The 15695-nt window shown below is 46.6% G+C and overlaps 1 protein-coding gene across 1 annotated transcript; it reads left to right on the top strand.

Annotated features, from left to right (window-relative positions):
- The first annotated feature begins 174 nt into the window (after positions 1-174).
- On the top strand, positions 175-15415 carry LOC144704459 (uncharacterized). The gene is made up of 9 exons (XM_078576887.1): positions 175-312; positions 522-580; positions 12959-13073; positions 13154-13328; positions 13430-13558; positions 13646-13695; positions 13770-13867; positions 13971-14258; positions 14807-15415. The coding sequence occupies exons 1-9, from the start codon at positions 231-233 to the stop codon at positions 15257-15259; spliced, it is 1449 nt and encodes a 482-aa protein (XP_078433013.1). The 5' UTR covers positions 175-230; the 3' UTR covers positions 15260-15415.
- The last annotated feature ends 280 nt before the right edge of the window (positions 15416-15695 follow it).

Genomic DNA, 15695 nt, shown 5'->3' with positions numbered 1-15695 from the left:
ATATATTCGTTAAATATTTTGAAACGCTTCCAAAGAGATTGTTAAACTTTTAGGAACTTTTTGTTTAATTTTGTTTTGGATTTGTTGAGCTGGTGCAGTCACGAGGTGCCACGTGGTAGAAGTACGTACGTAATAATGGTTTAGAGAAGGTTGGGTAGCAGACTTTGGGCGGGAGAAAACTGCCAAACGGCCGCTCGCCATTTTTTTGCGAAGGTGGTGAGCGACGATCGATGGGGGAGGGATTTTCCGATGCGATGATCTTGCCACCGGCGGGAGTTGAATCGATTTTCAATCCGATGGAAGATGAACAAAGTACAATTTTTTATTATTATTCTCGACGCGGATTGTCTCTTTTCTCGTTTCTAGAGCGCGACTGGGGCTCCTTTTTTTTTGGAAGAAAAAGAGGGAAGATCACCCGAAATTGGTGATTGGGGCTCCGCTGATCTGGTTTCGATGTGGATTATGGCCTAATCTCGAGATGCCGTCGTTCTGAGCCCTTTTTTATGTGGATTGTGTTTCAGGCTTGCGTGTACGAGATGAGGAAAGAAGATCGACTTCGGATTTGGCGGGGAGCGCTGAGGTGAGATCTACTTAATCGATATCTACTGATTATTGGTTCTTAAAAATCTGTGATTCGCGGTGGGACTTAGTATTGCTCCTGGCGCCGCGGCGTTGCCGTCATTGCCCTTGCTCATACCACTAATATTTACTTTTCGATTATATCGTTTGTACAGTTTTCTAGCGATTTGTTAAGTGATCTTTGATTTTTTCTTTTCCAAGTTTTAAGAACCACTAGATCATCCTTTTAAATTTCTATCTTCCGATAATGGAAGCAATGAAGATCAAGATCGTTGCCACGCTGCAATGAAATGGCCAGCCTTCAACGCTGCAATGTAAAACAAGAAGATTCTTTTTTATTGAATTTTTTTGCGAATTTTGTCCACGGAATCATTTTGAAGAGGATTCTTAGGGATTTTTTTTAATACAACGCAGCAAGATTGCTACACCTCATTTCACTGTATCACAAGAATCATTCGCTTCCGAATTCGATTACATACAGACTTACGATGTAAAACAAGAATCATTCGCTTCCGGTCTACTGAAAGTCCGAAAAAGCTCTTCGTATAATTCTTCCGAATCATTCAATAGTATTCGTATGAATCTTCCGAATCTAGAAAACTTTTATAAGTCTTCGACCTAACGTGGAAAAGAGAGAGAGAGAGAGAGAGAGAGAGAGAGAGAGAGAGAGAGAGAGAGAGATGGATAGCCAAATCCTTACCTTCCAGAGTATTATTATTATTTTTAATCTTTTGACTATTTTATGATTCTTCAATGGTATATGGCTGTTTTAATGTGAAAAAAAAACAAATCGAGAATAAAGTTTGCTTCTCTCTTTTTCATCTCTAAATATTCTCTTGCATGTTCCCCAGATAACTTACTCCATCATTCCCATAAGCTCTCCAATTCTCCAAATTCGTGACACCTTTATGAAACTTTGGTAGTGGTTTTATAATTCATAACGTTATTATTAAAACGAGATTTACAATCATTGCCTCATAAGACTTAATCAAACTGAATGTAGCATAGTTCAAAAAAAAAAAACTGAATGTAGCATCTGATAGGATCTCTGTAACAGTAGAAAATAGGAATACCACAAACTGAATCCGTGACCAATATTCAAACTGTTGAATATATTGCTTCTGTTCTTTTTCCTTATGTACCCCTGCTTTGCTCTCTCTCTCTCTCTCCTACTCTCCATATATGTACTCCTGTTATGGAACCAAAAGACCTAATGAGAAATTTCCAGTTCTTCTCTCGAACCCATCCTTCTCCTCTGGGTTTCTTCATGGTATCAGAGCCTAGCTCTACGTCCTTGCTGATCGAACTTTGTTGATTCAAAGTCTCGATTTCTCAGCGTCTACTCGTCAGCTCGTCGTCGACTTGTCGGGAATCTAGCCTCGTTGGCAACCTCGCCTCGTCGGTGACCTAGCTCGACCATCGCCGGTGACCTAGCTTGACCATCGCCGGTGACCTAGCTTGACCATCGTCGGTGACCTAGCCCTAGCTCCGTCGGTGACCTAGCTCGGCCATCTTGAAGCTGGCTCCGTCGGTGACCTAGCTTGACCATTTCCGCCAAGCTCAACCTAGCTAGCTCGACCATCTTGAAGCTAGCTCAACCTAGCTCAACCATCTCCGCCAAGCTCCGCCATCTCCGCCAAGCTCGACCTAGCTCGACCATCTTGAAGCTAGCTCGACCTAGCTCGACTTAGCTCGACCATCTCTGTCGGCCATCTTGAAGCTGGCGCTGTCAGTGACCTAGCTCGGCCATCTTGAAGCTGGCTCTGTCGGTGACCTAGCTCGACATAGCCTCGTCGGCAACCTAGCCTCACCAGCAATGTCGTCATTTGGAGCTCGTCAGCTCGTCAGCTTGTCGTTGGCTGGGCTCGTCAGCTGGACTTGTTGGTGACCTTCTGGCATCCCCCGATCAGCGTTCCGCGTGACCTCTCTTGAAGTTGATCTGCCAGGATTCCTCTGCTGAGATTCCTCCATCTAAAATTGGAACTCAGATTTCACATCATCGACTGTTGCCACATTGATTTACCCAAATCGGAGTACCTCATTGAACTTTACTACTCTCGACGTCACCTTATGGCATCTTATGACTCTACTACTTCCGCTGCCACTCTGCCACCAGGGCTGCCTCCTCACTCATCTGAGTTGAACTCTTGGCATTATTCCCTGCCACGTATGCCGACTGAATTCCGATTTACTGGGTTGAATCTTCTTCAATGGCGTCAATATGTTCAAATTACCTTGAAAGGGAAACTCATCAAGCACCTTGTGGAAGACCTGCCGTCTCCCACTGCGTCTCACTACAAGCACTGGCTCGATGTTAAGGGTGTAGTTCACAGGTGGTTGCTTGACAGTATCAGTCCAACCTATGCTGCTGAATTCCTGTCCTTAAACTCCGCCAAGGAGATCTGGGATGCTGCTCAAGAATCCCACTCGAAGCGGAACAACTTGGCCATTATCTATGACCTCGTTACTCGCTCCACCAACCTGACCCAGGGTCCACGCTCTGTTCGGACCTATCATTTGGAGTTGTCGTCTCTTTGGGCTGAGTTGGACCACTACATGCCCCCCGACCCTCATTCGGTTGACCGTGGATATGTTCTACAGCTTCGGATGTTCAAATTTCTCATGGGACTGAATCCTGAATATGAGTCTTTACGCGGCCAACTACTTCATCGGGAGAAGGTTCCTACTTTGAAGGAAGCCTTGGTGGAGGTTCAGACGGAGGAAACTCGCCTCGGCATCTTCCATTCCGAACATGCCTCGCCGATGGCTGTTCAGCAGCTGGGGAGCTCTCGATATACATCCGTTCCGGCAGTGTCGCCGTATATGTCCTCTCCTAAGGTGTCATCACCGAACATGAACTCCCCGGTCCAGCAATCGGCGTCTACAGGCCATGGGCCTCCTGGTAATTCCTCTATTTTCTGCAACTATTGCAAGAAGCGAGGTCATACCAAGGAGACGTGTTACAAGGTCCAACGGAAGAATGCCCATCAAAACTACTTGGTAACTCATCTTCCTCACCCCTCTGGGCAGCTCATGACTCCTCCTACGTCTATTCTTGAGATACCTCAACCAACTGCTCCATCAACTGCTGAAGCCACATCTTCAAAGGTCGGCCAGCTTCAACATGATGAAATCGATCAACTTCGCCAGCTTCGTCAATCCAAATTAATGGACTCTTCTTCCCTCATGCATCAAGGTACACCTTCTTCTTCCAATGTACAGTGGATAGTTGATTCTAGTGCCACCGCCCATATGTCTCCTTTCTCCCAGTGTTTCCTTAACTACACTCCTTCTCTTCGTCCTCATCACGTCAGTACTGCATCCGGTGCTCTCCTTCTTGTGGCCGGTGTGGGGAGTGTCCAATTGTCCTCAACTCTTACCCTTACCCATGTCCTTTATGTTCCTCGTCTTTCCCTGAATCTCTTATCCCTTCATCACCTTGTCCGAGATCTTGGTCAAGCCGTCTCTTTTACTCCTAATTCCTGTTTCTATCATGATAAGGTGTCGGGGCAGATGACTACACTTGCTGAGGGGCACGGTGGTCTCTACATTCTCCAGCGTCCTCCACCCGCTTCCCCTTCGGTCCCTACCCTCGGCGTAGCTATCTCCACCGCGGCGGCGGATCCTCTTTGGCTTCTTCACCGTTGCTTGGGCCATCCTTCTTTTTCTACCTTGAAACTTATGTTTCCTTGTTTATTTCATGGACGTCCCGTGGACGGGTTTATTTGTGAACCATGTCGGTTAGCTAAACACAGTCGCACCACATATCCTTCCTCGGATTCGTCTTCACGTTCGACGTCTCCTTTCTCTCTCATTCACAGTGACCTATGGGGGCCTGCTCCCGTTCCGAGTGTTTCGGGTGCTCGATATTTGGTATTTTTGTGGATGATTTTACTCGCGTTACATGGGCATATCTTCTCAAACATAAATCCGATATTTCTCAAACTATCATCTCTTTCCACGCCTTAATCAAAACTCAATTTGCTACCTCCTTGAAACGCTTCCGCTCCGAAAATGCCCGTGATTACGTTAATTCCACCCTCTCCAACTTCTTCACCTCTAATGGCATCATCCATGAAACCTCCTGTCCATACACTCCTCAACAAAATGGTCTTGCGGAACGAAAGTTTCGACACATATTTGACACCACTCGTTCCTTTCTTCACATGGACATGCCTAAATTTTTCTGGGGCGAGGCTTCTCTCACTGCAGTCCATCTCATCAACCGCCTCCCCTCTCGTGTCCTTTCCCACGTTTCCCCCATTGATGCCCTCCATCAAGCCTACCCCACGGTTTCCTTGAAAACTAACCTTCTTCCCCGCATTTTTGGGTGCACCTGCTACGTCCCTAACCGTCATCGTACTCGGAACAAGCTTGACTCTAAGGCGCTCAAATGTGTCTTTGTGGGTTACTCCTCTCATCAGAAGGATTATAAGTGCTATTGTTGGACCGAGCCCAGCAACCATTAACTCTTTCTCTCTTTTTTCTTTCTCTGTCTCTCTCTACGGCCTAAGTGTAGGTGGGCCACAAGCCTATAAGTGGCCCACCAAGAGGCCTCCCCCTCTTTCTCTCCCTTTCTCCCTCTCTTTCTCTGTTTTATTCTGAGCGCAGGACTGTCCCACGTGGGACCTTATTTTAAAGAACCTCCCACGTGGGAGGTCACTTAAAATCTTCCCACGTGGGAGATTGTAAAGGGGCCCCTTTAAAGGGGCCCCAAACCCTAGCCGCTTTAGTATGACATTTTCTCCTTTCTTTTGTTCCAAAAAGCGCCGCCTGAGGCTGGAGCTCTTCCTCCCTTCTCCTCTTCCTCCATTCCTCCCAGTTTGCTCTCTCTGCTCCCTTTGGCTGCCTCTTTCTGACATGGTATCAGAGCAGTAAAGCCTAGGGCTTCATCGACCAAGGATAGCAGAGAAGTTTTGCTGGAGCAGCAAATCCAGAAGTGTGTTTTCTTGGCCTGTCCCTACCACCTGCCTTCGAGTACAACCTTTCTACCACCTCCTCAGACATGGCAAGCTTTGAAGAGGCGAGTTCAAGTCAAAGACTCCCAGGGGTGGTCCAAGAAAACTCTGAGGCAAGGATAGGAGAAGTCAGTGGGCTGGTTACATCCCAAAACTCAGAGGTTGGAAGAGGAACAATTGTGTTTCCCCCTGAAGAAGTAAAGTTTGATGGGGGAAACATGTTTGAATGGTCAAAGATGGTGACTTTGACAGTTTATGGATTATTTCTGGGGGATCATCTCACTGATGAACCCAGAACTCCTGCAGATCCAGATTACAAGCGATGGAAAGCAGAGGAGTCTCTTATTTTGCAATGGATGCTGAGATCAATGACGCCTGAAATGAGGAGGGACTTTCTCTATTGTACAACAGTGAAGGAGCTATGGGATGAAATCCAGAAGTACACGTCTGAGCAGTCAAATGATTGGAGAATCTACGAGTTGAAAGTGCAGGAATCGATGGCGCGTCAAGGCGGGGAGAATATCCGTCAATACTCCTCCCGGCTGAAGGCAATTTGGAGAGAAATTGACTACTTATGGCCAGTACAGAATCCACAGTCAATAGAGCGGCAATACATCCTGAAGCAGCGCATTTTCACGTTCCTCATGGGACTTAACCCGGTCTTCGAATCGGTGAGGAGTCAACTCTTGCATCGAGAGAAGCTGCCGTCCCTAGAGGAAGCCATTGGCGCCATCCTACAAGCTGAGAGCAGACTGGCTGTCTCGTCAGACTCACAGGGCCAGAATTCGGCTGCCCTACTTACAAAGCGTCCTGAGGGTCGGACGAATCCTCCTGGGGGTGGCACTGCCCGACCAACCCCATCGAGCTCAGCAGTAGGTGGCGACGGGGAAGACAATCGAGACTCTCTTTTCTGCAACTACTGCAAGAAGCGTCGTCATACGAAGGAAACTTGCTGGAAACTTGCCTGGAAGAATCAAAATTCGGGAAAGAAGGCTCTTGTAGCAGCGTCGCAACCACAACAATCTGGCCCCACTGTTATCAGTCCCGGAGTTGAGGAGGTGCAGGAGAAACTCAGTTCTACTGCCCTCGCTCAATCAGGTACATCCTCTCCAAATAGTTGGATCGTGAATACGGGGGCCACAGATCATATGTCTCCCGATAAGTCGTTTTTCAATCATTATTCATCCACTGCCATATCTCATAAAGTTCAGACAGCCGGAGGAGGATTATTGGCGGTCAAAGGGGTTGGAAGTGTTTTGCTTCATCCACTTGGCGAGCTTAAAGATGTTCTCCATGTTGAAAACCTGAGAGCTAATTTGATATCCATTCAGAAAATTGTTGATGACTATGGATGGAGGTTTACTTTAGATCGTGACGGGTGTTTTTTATGTGACAAGGACTCGGAAGAGGATTTTATCCTTTAGAAGGGAAGGCGGCTTGCTCCTCTTGGATGGTGGAACCGACAATGCATGCTGTCCCGGAGGACAAGCTTGAAGCAGGAGAAAGTGATCCGTCTCCACCAGCAGATGGGTCATCCTCCGTTCGATCTCCTTAAGACTTGTTTTCCCTCATTGTTTCGAGGAATTTTTGTTAAGAACTTATTTTGTGAAGCATGCCATATGGCAAAACTTCGGAGAAGTACGTTTAAGTTAATGGATGATCGTTTTCTTTCGCCATTCGATTGTGTCCATAGTGACTTGTGGGGACCGTGTCCAGTGGAAAGTATGACGGGGTGCCGTTACTTCATTATTTTTGTTGATGATCACACAAGAGTGATGTGGTTATACTTATTGAAGTCTAAAGGGGAGGCTCCAAGGGGAAATGTCGAATTCTGCAAGATGATTGAAAATCAGTTCGGAAGCGGATTAAGCGGCTCAGATCAGATAATGGGTCAGAATTTCAGAATTCTGAAGTTAGATCCTACTTCTCAGATGTGGGAATTGTTCACGAAACGTCGTGCGTGAATACACCCCAGCAAAATGGGCTGGCAGAGAGGCGCTTGGGGTATACACTTGCGACAGCCAGGACGCTATTGTTTCAAGGTAATCTTCCAAAGAGATATTGGGGAGAGGCTGTCCTGACAGCAGCTCATCTGATAAACCGAATTCCTATGCGGGTGATTGGTTATGAAAGCCCTTTAAATTTGCTTAAAAAGTTCTTTCCCAAGGTGCGGCTCTTCTCGGACTTCCTGCTCGTGTATGCGGGTGTGTGAGTTTCATCCATCAGAATATGGGAAAACTAGATCCAAGGGGACTTCGGTGCGTGTTTGTTGGTTACTCTAGCACACAGAAGGGGTATAGATTTTATCACCCACCATCTCAGAAATTCTATGTCTCCGCCGATGCCGTGTTCAATGAGTCCGAATTTTACTTTCAGGCAGAAAATTCACCTCCAAGTGCCTCCTCAGATGACAGTATTCCGTTTTTTGAGTTCCTTCACACAGGGACACAGTCATGGCCACCCGGTCCCACTAATGCCATCGATCCAAGATGATCCACCTGAATCTCCATCAGCTGATGAGGTCACCAAAGTACAGTCAAAAGAAGACGGCCAAGTGGACCAGCCTGTGGTAGAAGATGAGCAGGTGAGTGAAGCATCAGCAGAAAGTGAAGAAAAATCAGATGATATTGTTCCCGGTCAACCAGTGGATGATGATCTTAGTTGGCCGATAGCACTTCGAAAGGGAGTACGAACATGCCGAGTACGGGCTAAGTATCCTATCAGTCACTATGTTAAGTATGGGCGATTTAGTGAGCCATATAAGAGTTTTCTGTCTCAATTGGGAGATTTCCGAGTTCCAAATAAGGTGGAGGAGGCCCTTCAAGATCCTGGATGGAAAGCAGCTATGGATGAAGAGATGAGTGCCCTCATGAAAATGAAACATGGGAGATCGTGCCATTGCCCAAAGGCAAGAAAGCAGTTGGGTGTCGCTGGGTATTCACCCCGAAGTTTTCATCCGATCGAACATTAGAGCGGCTCAAGGCCAGATTGGTTGCTAAAGGGTATACCCAAACGGAAGGCATAGACTATAATGAAACATTTGCCCCAGTGGCCAAATTTGACACGGTGAGAGTATTGATTGCGCTCGCAGCCAAGTGTGATTGGAAACTTCTCCAACTCGATGTGAAGAATGCTTTCCTTCACGGGGAGCTGGAAGAAGAAGTCTATATGCAGCCTCCCCCCGGATATTTGCTGACCAATAGTCCAAATCAAGTTTGTCGACTCAAGAAGGCACTGTACGGACTGAAACAGTCCCCCAGGGCATGGTTTGGACGGTTTACTAAGGCGATGGTCGAATTGAACTACCGCCAGGCGAGAGGAGATCATGCACTGTTTATAAAAGGAGGCTCGACTGGTGAAGTAACTCTTTTGTTAGTATATGTGGACGATATATTGATTACCGGAGGGGACCGTGAAGAAGTTGGTCAGCTGGTGGGATCCTTATCCAAACAATTTGATATGAAAGATCTTGGGCAGTTGAGGTATTTCTTGGGAATAGAGGTGGCATACTCAAAAGAAGGCATCATGCTCAGTCAGCACAAATACATTCTTGATCTCCTTCAGGAGACAGGGCAATTGGGGTGCAAGCCATTTTCAACCCCTCTTGATGCAAATGTGAAGATTGGAAAGGCTGATGGGGGGGCAGCAGTTGATAGAACATCATACCAAAGACTAATTGGGAAGTTAATCTACCTCAATCATACCAGACCAGATATATCGTATGCTGTCAGCCTGCTAAGTCAGTTCATGAGCGAGCCCCATGAAGTTCACCTACGAGCGGCGACGCATACTTGCCTATCTGAAATTTACAGTGGGGCAGGGACTCTTCTTTGCACGTGACGGAGGCTTATCTCTGGAGGCTTATACGGATTCTGACTGGGCGGGTCTGTTGTCGACAGTCGATCCACGGCAGGCTACTGCACATTCCTAGGCGGTAGTTTGATCACATGGAGGAGCAAAAAGCAGAAAGAAATCTCTCTGTCAAGTGCAGAGGCAGAGTTACGAGCTCTTAAACGGGGCGTCTCAGAATGCCGGTGGCTGAAACACCTCCTGGAAGATATTGGTTTGTACGACGGTGGTGGAATCGTACTACATTGTGATAACCAGTCTGCTCTGGCCATTGCGAAAAATCCTGTTCAGCATGACAGAACCAAGCATATGGCCTTGAATCGACATTATCTGGCAGAGAACATTGAGCGCGGGATCATCAGACCAGTCTTCATTCCTTCTGCAGACCAGAAGGCGGACATCTTCACCAAGCCGCTGCCGGGTCCCAGATTCCAGTTGCTGGTGTCCAAGCTAGGCATGGTCAACATCCACACCTAGCTTGCGGGGGGGTGTTGGACCGAGCCCAGCAACCATTAACTCTTTCTCTCTTTTTTCTTTCTCTGTCTCTCTCTACGGCCTAAGTGTAGGTGGGCCACAAGCCTATAAGTGGCCCACCAAGAGGCCTCCCCCTCTTTCTCTCTCTTTCTCCCTCTCTTTCTCTGTTTTATTCTGAGCGCAGGACTGTCCCACGTGGGACCTTATTTTAAAGAACCTCCCACGTGGGAGGTCACTTAAAATCTTCCCACGTGGGAGATTGTAAAGGGGCCCCTTTAAAGGGGCCCCAAACCCTAGCCGCTTTAGTATGACATTTTCTCCTTTCTTTTGTTCCAAAAAGCGCCGCCTGAGGCTGGAGCTCTTCCTCCCTTCTCCTCTTCCTCCATTCCTCCCAGTTTGCTCTCTCTCTGCTCCCTTTGGCTGCCTCTTTCTGACAGCTATCATCCTTCTACTAATCACTTCATTGTCAGCAAAAATGTCACCTTCAACGAATCCACTCCCTTTTATGTTTCTGCTTCGTCTTCCCCTCCTTCCTCTTCTCCTTCCTGTGCTGACTCCTTGGATTTCCTTGCACCCCTTCCACTAATCACTTCCACTAATCACTTCCACTAATCCTTCTACTAATCACTTCCATTTCACTCCTCGTCTCCACTCCCTGGGCCATCTCCATCTTCTTCTCGTCCTTTGGTTCCTCCCTCAAAATTTGATGGCACTACGTACCATCGCCGTCCGCGTCCGCTCTTGCCTATCCCCGCCCTGATACCTCTGTCACCAACCACTCCTGATCAGATCCCTCCTCCCGCGGGTGATGATCTTCCTATTACCCTCCGCAAAGCCCCTCGCCAATGCACCTCCACCCCTTTATATCCTTTGGCCAATTATCTTTCTTCCACTCGCCTCTCTCCATCCTACCGTGCTCTTCTTACTCGTCTGGTTTCCATCACCATTCCGAAGAATCTGGCTGAAGCGTTGGCCTCCTCCGACTGGCGACGCGCTATGGAAGAGGAATTAGCTGCTCTGGATAAGAACCGGACATGGGATCTGGTGTCTTTACCTTCTGGCAAACACCTCGTCGGATGTCGATGGGTCTACACCGTCAAATATCAGTCCAATGGCACTTTTGAGAGGTACAAGGCACGCCTTGTGGCTAAGGGCTATACTCAACAATTCGGTGTTGATTATCTGGAGACATTTACTCCCGTGGCTAAGATGAACACGGTTCGTCTTCTTCTCGCCCTTGCGGCTCATCACGACTGGCGTCTTCAGCAATTCGACGTCAAGAACGCCTTTCTTCATGGTTATCTCCATGAGGAAGTTTACATGGCCTTGCCTCCTGGTTATGTGGCTCCCCCTTCGGCACTTCCCTTGGTGTGCCGTCTCAAGAAGGCTCTTTATGGCTTGAAGCAATCTCCTCGGGCTTGGTTCGGTCGTTTTACGCACTCTATGTCCTTATTTGGCTATTCTCAGTGCAATGGTGATCATAAACTTTTCTACTGTCATTCCACGTCCGGGGGAGTCACCATTCTTCTTGTGTACATGGATGACATTCTTATTACAGGGAATGATTCGCAGGCCGCAGCTCAATTGGCGACTTATCTTGCTGAGTTTGACATTAAACATCTTGGTGTACTCCGGTACTTTCTTGGCATTGAGATCGCCTACTCTTCGACTGGGATTTACCTTTGCCAACGGAAATATATTACTGAACCATCGGCTCTCTTTGGGGGATCACGAGGAGGCGGTCGATCAAGGACGGTATCAACACTTGGTCGGGAAGCTGCTCTATCTCACTCATACACGTCCTGACATTACTTATGTTGTTGGCGTCTTAAGTCAATTTATGCATTCTCCGAAGGCCTGTCATATGCATGCTGTCAACCATGTACTTCGTTATCGCAAAGGTACCGTTGGTCTCGGTCTTCAATTCAAGCGTAAAGGTGGCCTTCAATTAGATGTCTATACTGATGCGGATTACGTTGGCTCTCATGTTGACCGCTGCTCCACCACGGGCTACTGCACCTTCCTTGGGGGGAATATTATCACATGGCGGAGCAAGTAACAACCTGTTGTCTCTCGCTCTAGTGCTGAAGCCGAGTTTCGTGCCCTGGCACAAGGCATCTGCGAGGCATTATGGATCACCAATCTCCTCACAGAGTTGAAGTTGTCGTGTGATCAATCTACTCAAGTGTTTTGTGATAACAAGTCGGCTATCAACATCGCCCATGATCCGGTACAACGTGATCATACTAAACATGTCGAAGTGGATCGTCACTTCATCAAAGAGAAACTTGAGTCCGGAAAATTTTGCACATCATATGTTCCCTCTGCCCAGCAGAAAGCTGATATCTTTACCAAAGGCCTGTCTGCTCGGCGTTTCCAAGAGTTGTGCGGCAAACTGGGAATGGATGATATCCACTCACCAGTTTGAGGGGGACTGTTGAATATGTTGCTTCTGTTCTTTTTCCTTATGTACCCCTGCTTTGCTCTCTCTCTCTCTCCTACTCTCCATATATGTACTACTGTTATGGGACCAAAAGACCTAATGAGAATTTTCCAGTTCTTCTCTCAAACCCATCCTTCTCCTCTGGGTTTCTTCACAAACCAAACTCCACGATGATTCAATGTAAGAAACAATATAAAATCTGTAACTCTCGAGTCAATAGTGATGATTGAGAAGAACAAGTAGAACTGAAATTGGAAAGAAAGATAAGGTAGAGATGCTGACCGGATCGGATGTAGCCATCTTCCCTCGAGCTGGAGAATCTCCGCTCCCACCACAGCGCCAATGGTTTCTTGAGTATTTTTGACAATGCCTCGATGAGCCTTCTCCTCCTTTATTTTTATCTTTCTGACCAAGTCTTTAGTTAGACGCCGCACGTGCTGCTCCCACGGCACTTGTAGAGTCCAAGGCCCTCCAATCTCTTAGTTCTTTGATAGGTCCTAATGGGGACCCTATCAGCATCCAGCTCTGAATATCCCATCATGATTTGATATTATATTTTGTGTGAAACATCTATTTTTATTGCGTTTTCTCTTTGTTTTGCTGAAAATTTTCAAACAATTTGTTTACTCAACATACATATCGCACTGATTCACAGGCTGCAGATGGTGCATCAACGCGATCTGAAAACAGCACTCAGATTTTCTCATCCATTGCATCATTAGCGGAAGCTGCTTCCTTTCTCACGGCCTGCTTCACCGGTTCCTCCGTAGGTAACTTATTCTCGAGTTTGCTTGTAAAATTATTTTAAAATATCAATGCTGATATCTTAATTTGAGGAGTTATCTATCAGAGGACCGGCTACTTAGGGAGACCAATTCGGGGGAGCTCCAAATGATGAGTATATCCTCCTCGGGCCAGGCTGAAAACTCTTCGACCTGCACCGGTTCTGAGACTTCATGTCAAGAGGAAGAAGGTCAACGCATCATATCAGGACCTGGTCTAACGGGGGTTTCCTTGTTCCAGAGGTAGGTGTCAAAGGCAGAGACTAGAGAAGAAACTATTTAAAGAAGATTGGAACATTCAGAATTATTCTTTTATTTTTAATTTGTGTTGTTGATTTCTCTAGCTTGATAATCCGTGCCCGGAATACGGTGAGAGGGTCAGCAGATGATATTGGGTGGCTTCAGCGAGCCAAGGAAATGCCTCCCATTGAGGATGGAACCCAAAGATTTCTTGAATTGCTTGAGATGGTCAAGTACGTCTCATTTTTGTGAAAATGTGCATCATCTTAATTGGTCAAGTACATCTCAGTTTGTCTGCATCATTTGAATTTATTGTCCAGGAAAAAAGAGCACAAGTTGCCCGACTCCGTGGTGTACCTTTTGGTTCCAGGTAGAGTCTGTTTATCCATTTTTTAGGAAAGATATTCTCTCCTCCAACCCTATCTCTTCATTCTTCGTTGGCAGGGCTTTTCAGCAATCACGGCCGCATGTACTTCGTTAACATCAAGTCAGTCTTCTCCAAGATGGGCCTCGCTTGCCACATTGCCAAGATCCACAGCGAGGTATTAAAGAATCAGTATGCTGATTAAGTAATGTTATTTTTCCTTGATCATTTTTATGGTAATTAGTATTGTTAAAAATATTCCCGCTATTCTTTGTATCAAGGCATCGGTGGAGAAGAATGCAAGGGAGATCAAAGAGTACATTGAAGAGATTTACTGGGGGGCCAAGAAACGGGTGCTGCTGTTTGGGCACAGCAAAGGCGGTGTTGACTCAGCAGCAGCTCTGTCGTTGTACTGGGCGGAGCTCAAGAACAAGGTCGCCGGCCTTGTCCTGGCACAGAGCCCCTATGCTGGCAGCCCCATTGCCTCTGACATCCTCCGCCAGGGCCAGCTCGGCGACTATGTCAACCTTCGGAAGATCACCGAATTTTTGTTCTGCAAGATTCTCAAGGTATCAACAACCTCACTCTCCTCGCTCTAATTTGCCTATTATCTTATCTGCTGAAGAACAACATCCAACCTAATAAATACATCACGGTATCCATCTATCAATAGATCCCTCTCTTCCTGTATCACTAATTATGTGTATCAATCTAAATATCATATCCATCTATCAATCTATTTGTTGGCATACCTATGCATCATATAACATATGTATCTTTGATTCACTATCGATCTATCTATCCATTTTTCATTAATTCTTATCTATTGGATTCCTCAAGTTTATTACGAAATCTTTCTATCCATCTCTACCTACTAATCTAGCTTATCGATCTGATAAATCTTATCTACCCATCCATCTATCATTCATGAATTAATCAAGCATAGAATGTTATTTCTATCTCTTTCTAATTATACATCCATCAATGCACGTGCCTCTAACTATGTCTTGTTCTCTATTTATGTTGTCTATGTATCTATCGCTCTATCATTTCATGGTTGTTGTGCAAAAGGGTTAAAGTGAATTTGGGTGGGGGATGGTTGGGGTGGGTGAGAAAGGGGGATCTACAGGCACTGGAGGACCTGACCTATGAGAGGAGGAAGGAATTTCTGGGCCGGCACCAGCTGCCCGAAGAGCTACCGGTAGTGTGCTTCCACACGGCAGCAGCGGGAAAAGTGGCTCTGGCCTCACTGTCCCACGTGGCGCACGCAGAGTTGACAGCAGTGACAAAAGTGCCGGTGGTCGTGCCACTGGCAGCAGCGATGGCGGCTTCCGCACAGCTGCTGCGTGCGAGGTATGGCGAGGAGAGTGACGGGTTAGTGACGAGGAGGGATGCTGAAGTGCCGGGCTCATTGGCTGTGCGACCTGACCGGGCCCTCGACCACGGCTGGATGGTCTACTCTGCGCTTGGTGATGATCCCACACAGGGCGATGCTGCCCAAGTCTGCCATGCCCTCCTTGCGCTCCTCGTTGAGGTTGCCCAGAGTCATCTCCACCCCAAGAATGACTGACTGACTGGCATGGGGGAGAGATGTATTTATAAGGATAGCTGGGATGACATAATTAAGTGGGAGCAAGTTTGATATCTTCTGCAGAGATGATTCGTTTGAGAAATTTAAAGGCATACTGATCTCATCTATTTAAATTGTTTATCCCTCCAAAAAGTATTGCGGCATTATTCTAATAAGAGCTAACTTATGCAAAAGATATATCATTCAGTTTGGTAGTTTTATGGAGACTGAAACGCTTTGCAAAACTGTTTCTCGCTGATTTTTAGGAACTTTTGAGACTTTTGTTAGCATGAAGTCTCATTTTTTTATTAACTCTTTTTACGGTTGGCCACAAGCAATTGTGATATGAGATCTATGGTCGGCTGTTGGAGATAGACTGATCCAACTGATAATCCTGATGGTTTTGGCTCTTTGAAATGCTGTAGTTTGATTGTAT

Source organism: Wolffia australiana, chromosome 6 (genome assembly GCF_029677425.1).
Source record: "Wolffia australiana isolate 7733 chromosome 6, ASM2967742v1".
Taxonomy (NCBI): Eukaryota; Viridiplantae; Streptophyta; class Magnoliopsida; order Alismatales; family Araceae; genus Wolffia; species Wolffia australiana.
Note: the sequence above shows the minus strand (reverse complement) of the source record. Positions and strands in the feature narration are given on the sequence as shown.